We start from the raw sequence: 18424 nt of genomic DNA, 5'->3' as shown, positions 1-18424 counted from the left end.
GGTTATCGATGTCTCAAAATGATTACAAACATGTTTATTATTGTGTTGAAATAATTTAAAAATCATGTGTTAAAATTATTTTTTTTTTAAATAATAATCCCGAAAGGGACAAGCGGTAGAAAATGGATGGATGATTATTAAGTTGAAATGCTTTAAAAATCATGATTGATGTGTTAAAATGATTTTTTATTATTGATGTTTAAAATTATTTTAAAATGTTTTTTTTTAAATTTTGTGTAAAAATGATCTTTAAAAAAAACATGATTATTGATGTTAAAATTATTTACAATTCATGTTAAGATGTTTTAAAAATCATGTTCATTATTGTGTTAAAATGATTTTGTAAGCATGGGTTTGGATCAAATCATGTTTATTAATGTGTTGATTTAAACATGATGTCATAGGCAGGTGTTTGGATCAAATCATGTTTATTAATGTGTTGATTTAAACATGTCATAGGCAGGTGTTTGGATCAAATCATGTTTATTAATGTGTTGATTTAAACATGATGTCATAGGCAGGTGTTTGGATCAAATCATGTTCATTAATGTGTTGATTTAAACATGATGATGTCATAGGCAGGTGTTTGGATCAAATCATGTTTATTAATGTGTTGATTTAAACATGATGTCATAGGCAGGTGTTTGGATCAAATCATGTTTATTAATGTGTTGATTTAAACATGATGATGTCATAGGCAGGTGTTTGGATCAAATCATGTTTATTAATGTGTTGATTTAAACATGTCATAGGCAGGTGTTTGGATCAAATCATGTTTATTAATGTGTTGATTTAAACATGATGCCATAGGCAGGTGTTTGGATCAAATCATGTTTATTAACGTGTTGATTTAAACATGATGTCATAGGCAGGTGTTTGGATCAAATCATGTTTATTAATGTGTTGATTTAAACATGTCATAGGCAGGTGTTTGGATCAAATCATGTTTATTAATGTGTTGATTTAAACATGATGTCATAGGCAGGTGTTTGGATCAAATCATGTTTATTAATGTGTTGATTTAAACATGATGATGTCATAGGCAGGTGTTTGGATCAAATCATGTTTATTAATGTGTTGAGGAAAGCCCACACAAACAGTTTACACATTTACAATCAGTCTCCACACAAGAAGCAGCCAGGACTTCACCAACCACCTGCCATCTTGTTTGGTCATCCAAAGCGCTGGTGAGAAAAGCTCCTCCAGACTGCTGCTGGGGTGTTTGGGTTACACCCTCCAGACTGCTGCTGGGGTGTTTGGGTGACATCCTCCAGACTGCTGCTGGGGTGTTTGGGTCGCAGTCAAAGTAGAAAGAGTGATGAAGGAGGACAAAGTCTCAGTCCAAGACAAGGTCTGGTGCTGGAGAGACAGCATGATTTTCACATGGCAGCAAAGACCAAGGATGTGGTGTGGACTCAGTCTGACCTGATACAGGTTAAATGCTTCTTACAGGTGGGCGGGGCTCGCAGGTAAGTCAGCGTCTAGCAATCAGGTGTTTAATACAGTGGGGGAGGGGCCACCCTTGCTGTCGGGGCCTTATGAAAACCATGCTTCCTCTGGGGGAGGGGACAGAAGGTACGTGCAGACAGAGTGGGCGGAGTTTGGCCCACCAAACACAAGGTACACACACCACCCGAGAGAAGGGGACAAAGGAAGTAGTTGAAAGAAAGCCGGGTCACGTTGGAGTCTGGATCCGGTGCTGCCATTGTGTCGAAACAGAACAAAGAAACAACAAAGAAAAAGCTGGACAGGTGGAATGGATCATTTCTGACTCTTCAGCTGGTTGGACAGCCAGTCCAGACCCTCGTACAGACCGTCACCGCTGGTGGCGCACGTGGCCTGGATGTACCAACTACGCTGGCGCAGGGAGTGCAGGCCCAGCTTGTCTGTGATCTCTGCTGCGTTCATGGCGTTGGGGAGGTCCTGCACCACACCACAGCCAAGTGTCACACCACCTCATCTGACACACACGCTAAACCTGCACGCTTACTAACCCTGCATGCTTACTAATAGGGTTGGGTATCGTTTGAATTTGAATGATTCCGATTCTTTGTTTCGATTCCAATTCCTGACGATTCTCGATTCCGATTCTTTTAAGAGGCAGGGTCAAAAAAAAGTTTAGGATATTTTAAATGAGCTAGCTAACCTACAGTCTTTCTGAATGAAATAGTCTGACATTCTCCATCAATTTTAATTCTATTAACTTTTAATGAACTTTACTATAAATTCCTCACAGGGCTGTTTTCAACTAGAATATACAGGTAAAAGCCAGTAAATTAGAATATTTTGAAAAACTTGATTTATTTCAGTAATTGCATTCAGAAGGTGTAACTTGTACAGTATATTTATTCATTGCACACAGACTGATGCATTCAAATGTTTATTTCATTTAATTTTGATGATTTGAAGTGGCAACAAATGAAAATCCAAAATTCCGTGTGTCACAAAATTAGAATATTACTTAAGGCTAATACAAAAAAGGGATTTTTACAAATGTTGGCCAACTGAAAAGTATGAAAATGAAAAATATGAGCATGTACAATACTCAATACTTGGTTGGAGCTCCTTTTGCCTCAATTACTGCGTGAATGCGGCGTGGCATGGAGTCCATGAGTTTCTGGCACTGCTCAGGTGTTATGAGAGCCCAGGTTGCTCTGATATTGGCCTTCAACTCTTCTGCGTTTTTGGGTCTGGCATTCTGCATCTTCCTTTTCACAATACCCCACAGATTTTCTATGGGGCTAAGGTCAGGGGAGTTGGCGGGCCAATTTAGAACAGAAATACCATGGTCCGTAAACCAGGCACGGGTAGATTTTGCGCTGTGTGCAGGCGCCAAGTCCTGTTGGAACTTGAAATCTCCATCTCCATAGAGCAGGTCAGCAGCAGGAAGCATGAAGTGCTCTAAAACTTGCTGGTAGACGGCTGCGTTGACCCTGGATCTCAGGAAACAGAGTGGACCGACACCAGCAGATGACATGGCACCCCAAACCATCACTGAAGGTGGAAACTTTACACTAGACTTCAGGCAACGTGGATCCTGTGCCTCTCCTGTCTTCCTCCAGACTCTGGGACCTCGATTTCCAAAGGAAATGCAAAATTTGCTTTCGTCAGAAAACATGACTTTGGACCACTCAGCAGCAGTCCAGCTCTTTTTTCCAGGGTCAACGCAGCCGTCTACCAGCAAGTTTTAGAGCACTTCATGCTTCCTGCTGCTGACCTGCTCCATGGAGATGGAGATTTCAAGTTCCAACAGGACTTGGCGCCTGCACACAGCGCAAAATCTACCCGTGCCTGGTTTACGGACCATGGTATTTCTGTTCTAAATTGGCCCGCCAACTCCCCTGACCTTAGCCCCATAGAAAATCTGTGGGGTATTGTGAAAAGGAAGATGCAGAATGCCAGAGCCAAAAACGCAGAAGAGTTGAAGGCCACTATCAGAGCAACCTGGGCTCTCATAACACCTGAGCAGTGCCAGAAACTCATGGACTCCATGCCACGCCGCATTAACGCAGTAATTGAGGCAAAAGGAGCTCCAACCAAGTATTGAGTATTGTACATGCTCATATTTTTCATTTTCATACTTTTCAGTTGGCCAACATTTCTAAAAATCCCTTTTTTGTATTAGCCTTAAGTAATATTCTAATTTTGTGACACACGGAATTTTGGATTTTCATTTGTTGCCACTTCAAATCATCAAAATTAAATGAAATAAACATTTGAATGCATCAGTCTGTGTGCAATGAATAAATATAATGTACAAGTTACACCTTCTGAATGCAATTACTGAAATAAATCAAGTTTTTCAAAATATTCTAATTTACTGGCTTTTACCTGTAAATATCAAATCTATGAACTTGAATATAAATATTATAAATTATGAATACATTTTCCCAGGGGTACACTTTCCTCAAGAGAGCTTTATTTTTGAAAATCTCATGAAAACACCTTTACACATAAGTGTATGATGCTGCAGGAAACCTCATGAAAACACCTTTACACATAAGTGTATGATGCTGCAGGAAACCTCATGAAAACACCTTTACACATAAGTGTATGATGCTGCAGGAAACCTCATGAAAACACCTTTACACATAAGTGTATGATGCTGCAGGAAACCTCATGAAAACACCTTTACACATAAGTGTATGATGCTGCAGGAAACCTCATGAAAACACCTTTACACATAAGTGTATGATGCTGCAGGAAACCTCATGAAAACACCTTTACACATAAGTGTATGATGCTGCAGGAAACCTCATGAAAACACCTTTACACATAAGTGTATGATGCTGCAGGAAACCTCATGAAAACACCTTTACACATAAGTGTATGATGCTGCAGGAAACCTCATGAAAACACCTTTACACATAAGTGTATGATGCTGCAGTAAAGAGCACATCGCGGAGCCTGGCTAGCCGGTTGTAAATTGTCTATGAAAAAATATGCGGGCTAATTTGTTAGCTGCCTCAACGTTGGCGCAAAACACATTATTTATTGCATATATATTGTTTTACTTACCGGATTCGGACTGCAGTGCAGTCACCGAGGTGCCAGGCTGGGCGTCGGAACCAGAGGAAGAGGCAGAGGAGGACGGTCGGCGCAGCGCGTCGAAGACGGGACACGCATTTATTTGTACTCCATGAACTCGGAGGTGCTTCATCATGTTCGACGTGCACCCTCCTAAGCACGAAACAGTCCTGTCGCACGTGTTACATTTAGCCGATATTTCATTTTTTTTAGTAAAGTAAAGCCACACTTTCGACCGCCGACGCCCGCTATCCGTGCTTGACTGACTCGCTCGGCTACATAGGCTCGGCTATGCTAACACTTCCGGCGGTGGGCGCTTCTTCGTTGGTGTTCAGCGGCTTCTTCTTCCGGTCGGCGGACTTATTCTTTTTTTCCGGTCGGCGGACTGGGTATGGAAACTAGGAATCGGAATTTAAACTTTTGAACGATTCCGGGAGAATCGGAAAGTTAGTCCCGGTTCCAATCGATACTCGATACCCAACCCTACTTACCTGCATGCTTACTAACCCTGCATGCTTACTAACCCTGGATGCTTACTAACCCTGCATGCTTACTAACCCTGCACGCTTACTAACCCTGCACGCTTACTAACCCTGCACGCTTACTAACCCTGGATGCTTACTAACCCTGCATGCTTACTAACCCTGGATGCTTACTAACCCTGGATGCTTACTAACCCTGCATGCTTACTAACCCTGCATGCTTACTAACCCTGGATGCTTACTAACCCTGCACGCTTACTAACCCTGCACGCTTACTAACCCTGGACGCTTACTAACCCTGCACGCTTACTAACCCTGCACGCTTACTAACCCTGCACGCTTACTAACCCTGCACGCTTACTAACCCTGCATGCTTACTAACCCTGGATGCTTATTAACCCTGCATGCTTACTAACCCTGCATGCTTACTAACGCTGGATGCTTACTAACCCTGCATGCTTACTAACCCTGCATGCTTACTAACGCTGGATGCTTACTAACCCTGCACGCTTACTAACCCTGCACGCTTACTAACCCTGCACGCTTACTAACCCTGGATGCTTACTAACCCTGCATGCTTACTAACCCTGCATGCTTACTAACCCTGCATGCTTACTAACCCTGGATGCTTACTAACCCTGCATGCTTACTAACCCTGGATGCTTACTAACCCTGGATGCTTACTAACCCTGGATGCTTACTAACCCCGCATGCTTACTAACCCTGGATGCTTACTAACCCTGCATGCTTACTAACCCTGGATGCTTACTAACCCTGCATGCTTACTAACCCTGCATGCTTACTAACCCTGCATGCTTACTAACCCTGGATGCTTACTAACCCTGCATGCTTACTAACCCTGGATGCTTACTAACCCTGGATGCTTACTAACCCTGGATGCTTACTAACCCCGCATGCTTACTAACCCTGGATGCTTACTAACCCTGCATGCTTACTAACCCTGGATGCTTACTAACCCTGCATGCTTACTAACCCTGCATGCTTACTAACCCTGGACGCGCCTCACCTGCTTGTTAGCAAACACCAGCAGCACGGCGTCTCGCAGCTCGTCCTCAGACAACATCCTGGACAGTTCCTCCCGCGCCTCGTTGACACGCTCTCTGTCGTTACTGTCCACCACGAAGATCAGACCTGCAGATATCAAACAATGTGTGACATGAGGGAAAATGACATTAAAGCAAGCGTTTAGTCTGAGGGTAAATCTTGTCCGCCATGATTATCAAGCCAAACCCCGCTAGTGTGCATGCACCTGACTTCCTGTTGCCTAAAATGAATTAATAAATGAAGTTTTTTCAATTAAAAAAATTAGACGGTATTACTAACCGTTGGCAATTTAATGGAAAATTATCATTATAGCGTTTATTATTACATCCCTCGTCCACTACAAGAACATTCTTTTTGTATAGTTTCACTTTCACAAATTCACCAAAACGTCAGCGTGGAGTTATTGAGTCAGTTTAGCTGATTGGAGAGCTAGCTTGCACAGCTAGTGGGTCCATGACCATGACCTCTGTTTTGTTTGATCAGCCGTTTTACTGCCGTGTTACAGACACTGTATGAAAACAAATATTGTATTTCTTTGAATGAGGACAGCACATATTAATCAATGCAAAACAGCTGTAAGATAAATATGCTGGAACTATCACTAAAGCTAAATTGCCTCCATTGTCCTCAGGCAGGTAGACAAACAATAAGAGGGGTAAAGTATTTCATAAGGGTGTGCCTCTAAAGACGGTAGCATTTGGCCTTGAAGGAGTCCAGCAGAGCAGGACTGTCAGCGAGGTAAGACTTCATCCAGCAGAAAAGTGGAAGAATGTGAAGTGTGACATTTAAAGAATGTAAACAATGTAAAGAACTCCTTTCACAACGTTTATGTCTGTGGATTATAGTCCGCTGTGGCTAATATAAGGAAAACATCTTTTTCTTCTCAAATTTACTGGGTGTGGCTTATATATCGGTGCACTCCATAGTCCGCAAAATACACTATTATTTTTTTGGTACACAGTAAAAAAAAAAGGTCAATTTTACAGTAAAAAAAAACCAAATAAAAATTGTAAATGAAAAATCGGTATCACTTTTTTTTTTTAAACAGAAAAATCTACAATTGTTTTTACGGTAAAAATCTGGCAACTGAGCTGCCAGGGTTTGTTTGTTTTTTTTACAGACAAATCTTTTGCAATTGGTGGATGAATAACTTGCTTTAAAATGATGAGTCAATCAGATATTTCATTAGGATGAATGACAAGTTATTTTATATACTTGTAGTATCATTCAAATGAAGTAAAAAGTGATCATTGACCACTCATGTACACTCAGAATAATCTGCATGTCTACATAATCAATGTGATTAATCACATGAGTTAACTCATTATTTTTGGCAGCCGGACTGTTTTTCTGTCAAAATGGAATAAAAAACAAATATGATTTATTATTGACACTTTATTTCCAAGCTCTCACAGGTTGTGAGTTTGACACCTGTGCTCTGGATCAACTTCAGAACCATATGTCCATACAAAGTTATTATTTTGATGTGTTATGCTCTTTTTGTAAAAATAAAAACAAAAATAAAAATGTATTTTGACAAAAACACAAAATATGCAATATTTTCTCCAAACAGTATTTCAAAATGTAATAATTGATGGTGAAGTTGAATAAGTCTATAATTCATAACATTTATTTTCATTCTTTTTTTCTTTCAGCAGATGAGGGAGAATCAACACACCCACTCATTTAATCAGAAAAAGGCTTTTTTCTCATCTAAATATTTTAAATCAGATTTTTTGTTTATGTCTGCAAAGATTCCTCTGACATGACATGTTGTAAAACATTCTGCACACTGACACTTGCTGTTCAAATCACTTTTAAAAAACATTTTGTTCCTGAAATAATCATTCAACTTGTTTTATGTGTTGCTACACATTATTTTGTAGTACCTCAAATTCACATTTCATGTACTTTTATTAAATATAAGATACAGTAGTTGGGTTTGAAAAACTCCACAATCTGAGTCACTGCTTGTTGTTTACCAAAACACTGGTGAGAAGTACTGATGTATACAAGTCATTAAATACAAATAATAAATAATAATAAATAAAACACTGGTGAGAAGTACTGATGTATACATGCCATTATATACCAATAATAAATAATAATAAATAAAACACTGGTGAGAAGTACTGATGTATACAAGCCATTATATACAAATAATAAATAAAACACTGGTGAGAAGTACTGATGTATACAAGTAATTAAATACAAATAATAAATAAAACACTGGTGAGCAGCACTGATGTATACAAGTAATTAAATACAAATAATAAATAAAACACTGGTGAGAAGTATACAAGTCATTAAATACAAATAATAAATACATAAAACACTGGTGAGAAGTACTGATGTATACAAGTCATTAAATACAAATAATAAATAAATAAAACACTGGTGAGAAGTACTGATGTATACAAGCCATTATATACAAATAATAAATAAAACACTGGTGAGAAGTACTGATGTATACAAGTAATTAAATATAAATAATAAATAAAACACTGGTGAGAAGTACTGATGTATACAAGCCATTAAATACAAATAATAAATACATAAAACACTGGTGAGAAGTACTGATGTATACAAGTCATTAAATACAAATAATAAATAATAATAAATAAAACACTGGTGAGAAGCACTTACGTATACAAGTCACTAAATACAAATAATAAATAAAACACTGGTGAAAAGCACTGATGTTTATAAGTCATAAAATACAAATAATAAATAAATAAAACACTGGTGAGAAGTACTGATGTATACAAGTCATTAAATACAAATAATAAATATAACACTGGTGAGAAGCACTGATGTATACAAGTCATTAAATACAAATAAATAATAATAAATAAAACACTGGTGAGAAGTACTGATGTATACAAGTCATTAAATACAAATAATAAAACACTGGTGAGAAGTACTGATGTATACAAGCTAGGGCTGGGCGATATGGCCTTTTTTAAATATTGCGATATTTTAAGGCCATACCGCGTTACACGATATATATGTGGATATTTTGCCTTAGCCTTGAATGAACACTTGATGCATATAATCACAGCAGTATGATGATTCTATGTGTCTACATTCAAACATTATTCTTCATACTGCATTAATATATGCTACTTTAAAACTTTCAGGCAGAGAAGGAAATCACAACTAAAAAAATCACTATTTTTTTCATACGGTGTTGATCTGGAAATGTTTGGCTCGGCATTTTGATGGTGTGGGCGTGTGGCACCGAATGGAGATGTTGACATGCGGAGTAAGCACTCTTCATTGTCTAGCAGGTGACTTTTCAAATGATGCTACATATTAGCAGTGTAGCCGAGTGTCCTGGGTTGGCCTATACAGTGTACTTATCTAATAAAATAATAAACAGGAGACATTAGAGCAGGTTCTTCTTTAGTGTCAACATCACACACCTCCTTCCACAACCACACACACCCTACGTCTCAGCCCTACGGCAACTACTCTGGAGGGACAAAACTCCTCCTCCTTACCTAACACACTCCGGTGACTTGGGACACCCTGAACTGTTTGTTACAGAGTAATGCTACTTTTTATAGCAACGCTTTTGCCCCACACTTGACAAATTACGGTTGTCTGTTCGACATATTCCCACTTGAAGCCAAACCACCGCCAGACGATGGACCCCCTGCTGTTTTTCTTGGGAACTAATTATTCCTCCATTTGTTACCAGATTCGCACCTTCTTTCTCTCGTATTACCACTCGCACCACTCCGCTAGCATCACAGCTAACGTTAGCCATGCTGCTACCTCTTTGCTGCGCGAGGGCGTATACGTATGTGACGTATGTCGTGACAGTATGTGACGCATGACGTGACAGTATGTGACGTATGACGTGACAGTATGTGACGTATGACGTGACAGTATGTGACGTATGTCGTGACAGTATGTGACGTGTGTAAGAAGGTGCGCTTGTCTGTCTGTGAGAAGGAGAGACAGGAAATAGTGAGAAGAGCCTATAGTGTAATGCCCGCAGCTAAAAGCAACTGCGTGAGAACGTATCCTCGATATCACGATATAGTCATTTTCTATATCGCACAGAGACAAACCCGCGATATATCGCGCATCTCGATATATTGCCCAGCCCTAATACAAGCCATTAAATACAAATAATAAATAAAACACTGGTGAGAAGCACTGATGTATACAAGTCATTAAATACAAATAATAAATAATAATAAATAAAACACTGGTGAGGAGTACTGATGTATACAAGTCATTAAATACAAATAATAAATAAAACACTGGTGAGAAGCACTGACGTATACAAGTCACTAAATACAAATAATAAATAATACACTGGTGAAAAGCACTGATGTTTAAAAGTCATTAAATACAAATAATAAATAAAACACTAGTGAGAAGTACTGATGTATACATGCCATTAAATACAAATAATAAATAAAACACTGGTGAGAAGTACTGATGTATACAAGTCATTAAATACAAATAATAAATATAACACTGGTGAGAAGCACTGATGTATACAAGTCATTAAATACAAATAATAATAAATAAAACACTGGTGAGAAGTACTGATGTATACAAGTCATTAAATACAAATAATAAATAAAACACTGGTGAGAAGTACTAATGTATACAAGTCATTAAATGTACTGTTACACATCTAGTAAACACAATGATATACAGTATATGAACACAATGTTAACATATATTACTCCATCAAACATGTACTGTTACACATCTAGTAAACACAATGATATACAGTATATGAACACAATGTTAACATATATTACTCCATCAAACATGTACTGTTACACCTCTAGTAAACACAATGATATACAGTATATGAACACAATGTTAGCATATATTACTCCATCAAACATGTACTGTTACACATCTAGTAAACACAATGATATACAGTATATGAACACAATGTTAGCTTATATTACTCCAAACTGAAATGTCAGTTACAAGATACTGCAGTAGTAAACAGTAGGCATGGAACTATACTCTGTATAATCCTGCACGGGACAATCCGACTTTAAAGAAAAATTATACTCGTGATATTAATCGAGACTGGATGATATGAAAATCAATGGTGATCATTTTTTTGCCATATCACCTAGCCAGCCCTACATTGAACACTTAAATCTCAAGACCTACTTCAAACCTATCAATACGTTTTAAAGTAATGCTTTTGTTGGTTTCTTTTATGCCCCTTTTGTCAAATCAAACTTAATATGACAAACTCACAAAATATACAATATTTTCTCCAAAAAATATTTGTAAGTGGAATTTGAATGGTGAAGTTGAAGACAAGTTGTGTTATTAGTAGAAGTGACAATCTTTGGACACCTCACAATTCCATTACGATTCAGGAGCTACGATTAAAATGTGATTATTGATGGATCTTTAATTGATGTATATTGATGCAGTTTGACATGTCTTTTGGTTTTATTAAATAAGCCTTTATCACTTGCCACTTTGAAAAAACTATTAATTTGGAATAAGAAAGATGAATTCCCACATGTATTAAATGAATGTCTCCCTGCAGTCAGACAAATATTACTTACTATCCATTATTGACCTTTACTAATCACTTCTATAATCGCCCATGTTGTGAAAGAGATCTTGATCTCAATGGGTTTTCTTATCTGGTTAAATAAAGGTTCTATGTCCCAATTGCGATGCATCTAACAATCCAATATTTCCCCCACCTGGAGTTATTACAGTCAACATTGCAACTTTTTCTTCCTACATTTCACCTGTTTGCACTTTTATTGCATGTGTTAATGTTTTTTGGAAGTATTTTTGCTGGGGGCCGTTAGAAATGAGCTTGGGTTCACAACTGGCCGCACTTTTATAGTCTCCATGCATCTTTTAGCCAAAATTGTTCAAATAAAAAAACTGTTGTGCTTGCCGTCATTGTTTAATTGTAATAAAAGCACGTTGTACATAGACTTCCTGCATATGACAAGTGCATTATTCACCTTCTTTAAAGTGAAACACAAATATTATCTCCAAAGTTTGGACATCATGATAAAAATAACTGCTCACTTCAATTGTATATTAAAAAAGTAGTTCAGGACTTTTTCTGGCTTGCGTGTTTTCAAATGAGGCGGAGCTTGCACTGTGGTGCCCCACCCCCTTCCGCTACATAGCCGAGATAAGGACTATTGAGAGGAGCAGCACCCACTCACCATTTGGAGTACAGCATTCACGTACTGACAGTGTAGGACTGAGCCCATAAATACATATCAATATATATCACCATAGACTGTAATCAATATCAATTAAAAATGCACTCAAGAAATCATATACGTACATAATATATGCCGGGTTTCCCCTTAATGTAATTGAGTGTGGCGCACCCCCACGTCTTTTTAATTACCGCCAGACCTTGAAAATAAGGGTTATTTTTGTACTTGAAAATAAATTAAAGTAATATAATATAGTGTAGCCCCCAGAAGAAATCACACAAAAGTCTGAGGCTATTTTTAACTTTCATTACCAATCTTATGATAACACCACAATTCCAACAGGTGTTACCTGCCACGAAAACACTTCCTCATTCTGCACCAGTCACCTTTCAGACACGGTGTGTTTGTAAACGTGGGACAAACTGACATCAAATGCCAACCCCACAAACATAAAACATTAACATTAGCAGGTCGTTACAGTATGAATTGATATATATAGTCTATTATTTGTGCACTATTGACAAGTGATGTAGTGAAAACTTGACCGCCAAAAAAAACTTTGATCACCAAAAACTGCGCTACTGAAACAGGATGTAAACCAAACACACACCATTGTCTGGAGCGTTGTCAGCATGTTTGTGATGTTTATATATATTGCAGATATTAAGAGGACATTGGCGACTTTTAAGCAGACAAAGTTCACCTGGAGCAACAGCGCCAAGCAAGTGTGACGTCATGCTCACTGCAGCCTCTTTAGTCGGGGACGTGGAGGGACTGAAGTAGTCTGGAAACACCACTACATTCTACAATAACGCCAGGAGAAAATGCTACATGTTTTTCATTTTTAAAAAGTCATTTAAAAGTCTGTCAACACTTGAAAAAATCTCAACAAAATATGGCAAAACGATAAAAAACTATGTTAACACTAATGAATAAAACAAGGTTTTTTTAAACGTATGTATACATTTTTTGAGCCTTTTAAAAGAAAATCCTATGATCATCGCAAATTACTCAATGACTTCATTGTTCCCACGCACATAACCACGGCACCACAGGTTCGATGCCCGCTTTCGCCATCTTAGTCACTGCAGTTGTGTCTTTGGGCAAGACACTTTACCCACATGCTCCCAGTGCCACCCACACTGCTTTTAATGAATGGGTTATACTTGTATAGCGCTTTTCTACCTTCAAGGTACTCAAAGCGCTTTGACACTATTTCCACATTCACACACTGGTGGCGGGAGCTGCCATGCAAGGCCCTAACCAAGGCCCATCAGGAGCAAGGGTGACGTGTCTTGCTCAAGGACACAACGGACAGGGCGAGGTTGGTAGAAGGTGGGGATCGAACCAGGAACCCCCAGGTTGCTGGCACGGCCACTCTCCCAACAGCACCACGCCGTCCCCTAATGTAGCTTAAAGATGTAGATAATGGGTTTCACTATGTAAAGCGCTTTAAATCACTAGAGAAAAGCGCTATATAAATATATTTCACTTCACTAGTTCCCATATACACATGCATACATACATATGCATGTACACATATAGAAACGTTAACATTTCAGACGGTTAGTAATACCGTTTAAATGTTTAATTATTGAAAAAATACGTAATTTATTCATGCATTTTAGGCAACGCAGCTTACTTCCTGAAAACTGAAGCGCCGCAGCATCTGCACATGCGCATGAGAGCCGTGCAGCTCGACAAAACATGGTGGCAGCGATTTCACTTTGAAAATGTTCCCTCCGAGCTAATGGAGCCAATCGCTTGGTTTCACTTCATTCCCATCGCTTCCACTTCCGTGAAGTGTCGTCCTTTAACTGCTAACTTTATCAGTGTTCAAATAACAGCAATAGTAGCTCAAATGTTTGGTCTTCTCATCGAATTGAACGCAGTCTGAGTTGTCGATGAGGCACAAAGAGTGTGTATAAGATGTGAGAGGTATCACTCCTGTTTATTTCTGTTGGCCAAACTGTTGCAGTGAAGTACATGGTTGTTGTTGAACAAAGCTTGTTTATTAGACTTTATCTTCATTAGCAAAACTGCTTTGGGTTTTATATTGATATCAAAAAGTTAATGTTTTTTACATTATTTGTGGTTTTTTTCATTCCACAGAGTAATTACTTCAATAACCATTCATTGTTTGAGTGTTTTCCACTCTTGTGTTGTCATTTCCTTTCTGTCCTGTGAGCCGAGGTATTATAATTAGAGGAAGTTACAATTAAATATTTTGTCTTCTGCTCCTTATTTTAAATAGGTCATAAAAATATCAATAATTATCGACATCAAGCGATATAAAACACTTATATTGTGATACCATTTTCAGCCCTAGTGTGTGTGTGTGTGTTGCCACCTAGAGGCAGCAATGCAAACTGACCTTGAGTGTTCTGGAAGTAGTGACGCCACAGCGGCCTGATTTTGTCCTGACCGCCCACATCCCAAACAGTGAAACTGATGTTCTTATATTCTACCGTTTCAACATTAAAACCTGCACAAACACAAAAGTGACAGTGAGAGATCTGCTAATATCATTTTGACGACAAACAGAAGGGTTAGCGGTCACTCGTCTGATCTTACCATGTAACCACTATAGACATTCATGTGTACACATTATTGTACGTGAGCAAAAACTGGACCGACTGAGGTAAACATGAGTTGGATCATTTCAAAGTACAAACCGATGGTGGGAATGGTGGTGACTATCTCTCCGAGCTTCAATTTATACAGGATGGTGGTCTTCCCTGCAGCATCAAGGCCAACCATTAGAATCCTCATCTCCTTCTTGCCGAACAGGCCCTTAAATAAGTTAGCGAATACATTCCCCATGGCGACGGCGCTGTCAAAGAGAAGAAGGAAATGAGGTGGTGAATTGCTGTCCTGGGAGGGGTTGGAATATGAAAGCAACATGACAATTAGTTTCTGTCGTGTAACAATCTGCGAGATTACAGTTTCCCTCAAGCTAAAAAGTTACAACTCGCCGCATGCTAACACCAAAAAGCATGCTAAACATTGAAGCTACAAGTGGGTACGCGACAATTAGCCGCCGACCTGCTAAGATCAAGGTGGTCTGCGACGTGCGGCACTATTTTCTGTGCGTGGGGGGATATTACGGGACTGATTGAAGGGCACAAAGGTTGATTACGTTTCTCACTTTTCTACAGACTTGCCTCCACTTGGAAATTTGCGGGTTTATTGAAAGTTAAATTGTGAGTTAACTTTTCCTAGAAACTGCATTAGCCAACCGGATATAAAGAACATGTCCACTGCAGAGGACACTGTTTCTCAGAAAGTCCAAATCGAACATTATGCTTTTGCAGTTATTACTCTGGATGTTAACATTGTCACTTTAAGGACACAACTGTAAGTTTCTGTTTCTATTTGCTTGAAACAGTGGGTGTTTACGCACAATTATTTGCACTTGAAACTACATGTTTGTAGTGGAAAATATTGCGTTTGTATTCAACCACACTGAGGGCGTTTATCATAAACATTACTGCTACTTCATTTTACACACTATAGCGTTCTAATCAAGTCTTAAACCAGTGAATGATGAGTGATAAATGAGTGAATGATAAGAAATATACGAGTGATAAACGAGTGAATGATGAGTGATGAATAAGTGAATCATAAGAAATAAATGAGTGAATGAGGAGAAATAAATGAGTGATAAACAAGTAACTGATGAGAAATAAATAAGTGATAAATGAGTGAATGATAAGAAATAAATGAGTGATAAACGAGTAAATGATGAGTGATGAATGAGTGAATGATAACAAATAAATGAGTGATAAACAAGTGAATGATGAGAACTAAATGAGTGATAAACGAGTGAATGATGAGAAATAAACGAGTGATGAGAGAGATGAATGAGTGAATGATAAGAAATAAACGAGTGAATGATGAGAAATAAAAAAGTGATAAATGAGTGAATGAATAATTTCGTTTGATGTATTTGTTGTAAATGATGTGGTTGGTAGTTAGCGGTGGGCCGTGGAAGACATTAGTGCTAGCGTTAGCATTAGCCTCCTGCTAACTAGCTTCTTCCAGGGCGGATACTTGACTAGTTAGCGTTAGCTGCCTGCTACCGGACGACACTGCATTGTCAAAACGGCGTCTTTTTAGAATCCCGTCGCATGAAATGTGCATGTGGGCGCTTAGTAGGAATGTTTTAATGGCAGCATGAGCGAGCTAAGTGCTACTTAACGACACAAACATATTACAATCCAGGAAGCTAAGATGCTAGCAGCTAAATGCCGCGTCACAGCAGCTAGAATACAGTGACGTCATGCCAAACGCTCAATAAAACGCTTCGTTTGGACGCAGCGACTCTCGGTTACAGCCACAACACATTTGGGGAGCACACTTTAACCCTAACGAGAACATAAATCGTCTTGAAGCGGCAATTACCTTGTCCAAGGCTAGCTCCGCGATCTTTCCGTTATTTTTCGCTGTCACTCCAAAATGGCGTCTTGCGCAACCCGTTAAACGCCGGCGAACGAGCACGTCCCACTATCCAATCCCAGCCAATCAGAGTGTGTATGGTGTCACTCAAGACCCGCCCTCTGGACGCCGCTATCCAATCACGGCACTGCGTGACGCTGTCCGTACGTTGCACAAAATGTCGAGGAAATAGCTGACGGAAGTTTGGACTTTCAGTTGGAGGCTCAGACTCAGACTGACATTTACTAATCAATAAATAAACCCTTGCCACTTTAATGTAGCTTTTTGCCAATATTACAATGTATACATTAAATGTTTTTGTTTATTGAATTGCTAACACATAGTTTACACTTAATATTCAAGTGTAAAGGACAGTAGATGATGACGTCACCACCTATTCATAACATTGAAGTATTTTCTATAGCAGCAGAAAGTGAAGAAAAGTCAAGCGATGAAGAGAGAAAGAAGACTTTGCGCTCACAAAATTCACACTCTTACATGTGTTTTACTACTAGTACATACTTATTTATTACTACTACTAAAACTTACATACTATTAACCTACTACCAATAAATATTAATAGTAATACATACTGTACTTTACATGTAACTACTAATAATGTCATAAATGACAACGTGGAAAGTAAGAAGTAGAAACATTAATAGGAACATTTATTTTGTACTTTAATCGGCATCAAAGTAAATGTACAATAAACACAAATTAGCACGTTAAAGTAATGGCTAACATCATCAAACATTCGCTCATAACATGCTAAGGGAGTTAACATGTAAAGCTAATGGCTAACATCTTCAAACATTAGCTCATGTCATGCTAGGAAACATAACATGACATGAGCTATTGTGTTTTTAAAGAAAGCTAGCATGTGAAGCTAATAGCTAACGTCATAAAACATTAGCTGATGGCATGCTGAGGAAGTTAGCATGTGAAGCTAATGGCTAACATCATCAAACATTCACTCATGTCATGCTAAGGAAGTTGCCACGTGAAGCTAATGGCCAACGTCTTTAAACATTAGCTCATGTCATGCTATGTTTCTTAGCATTTTTCTTAGTTTTTAAAGAAGCTAGCATGTGAAGCTAATGGCTAACATCATGAAACATTAGGCGATCACATGCTAAGGATGTTAGCATGTGAAGATAATGCTAACATCAGCAAACATTCGCTCATGTCATGCTAAATAAGTTGCCACGTGAAGCTAAAGGCTAACGTCATGAATGAATTAGCTGATGACATGCTAAGGAAGTTGCCACGTGAAGCTAATGGCTAACGTCATGAAACACTAGCTGATGACATGCTAAGGAAGTTAACATGTGAAGCGAATGGCCAACGTCTTTAAACATTAGCTTATGTCATGCTAAGAAACATAGCATGACATGAGCTAATGTTTTTAAAGAAGCTAGCATGTGAAGCTTATGGCTAACATCATGAAACATTAGCTGATCACATGCTAAGGAAGTTAGCATGTGAAGCTAATGGCTAACGTCATGAAACACTAGCTGATGTCATGCTAAGGATGTTAGCATGTGAAGCTAATGGCTAACATCAGAAAACATTAGCTGATGTCATGCTAAGGAAGTTAGCATGTGAAGCTAATGGCTAACATCTTCAAACATTAGCTGATGTCATGCTAAGTAAGTTAGCATGTGAAGCGAATGGCTAACATCTTCAAACATTAGCTGATGTCCTGCTAAGGAAGTT

General features: G+C 38.6%; 1 protein-coding gene across 1 annotated transcript; it reads right to left on the bottom strand.

Annotated features, from left to right (window-relative positions):
- Positions 1–1049: 1049 nt before the first annotated feature.
- LOC133638239 (ADP-ribosylation factor 1) lies at positions 1050–16823 on the bottom strand. Its single transcript, XM_062030638.1, has 5 exons — positions 16673–16823; positions 14944–15101; positions 14643–14753; positions 6037–6161; positions 1050–1923 (listed from the first exon to the last, which is right to left on the bottom strand). Exons 2-5 carry the CDS (start codon positions 15089–15091, stop codon positions 1762–1764), a joined length of 546 nt encoding a protein of 181 aa, XP_061886622.1. The 5' UTR covers positions 15092–15101; positions 16673–16823; the 3' UTR covers positions 1050–1761.
- Between the last annotated feature and the right edge of the window lie 1601 nt (positions 16824–18424).

Source organism: Entelurus aequoreus, linkage group LG21, assembly GCF_033978785.1.
Source record: "Entelurus aequoreus isolate RoL-2023_Sb linkage group LG21, RoL_Eaeq_v1.1, whole genome shotgun sequence".
Taxonomy (NCBI): domain Eukaryota; kingdom Metazoa; phylum Chordata; class Actinopteri; order Syngnathiformes; family Syngnathidae; genus Entelurus; species Entelurus aequoreus.
Note: the sequence above shows the minus strand (reverse complement) of the source record. Positions and strands in the feature narration are given on the sequence as shown.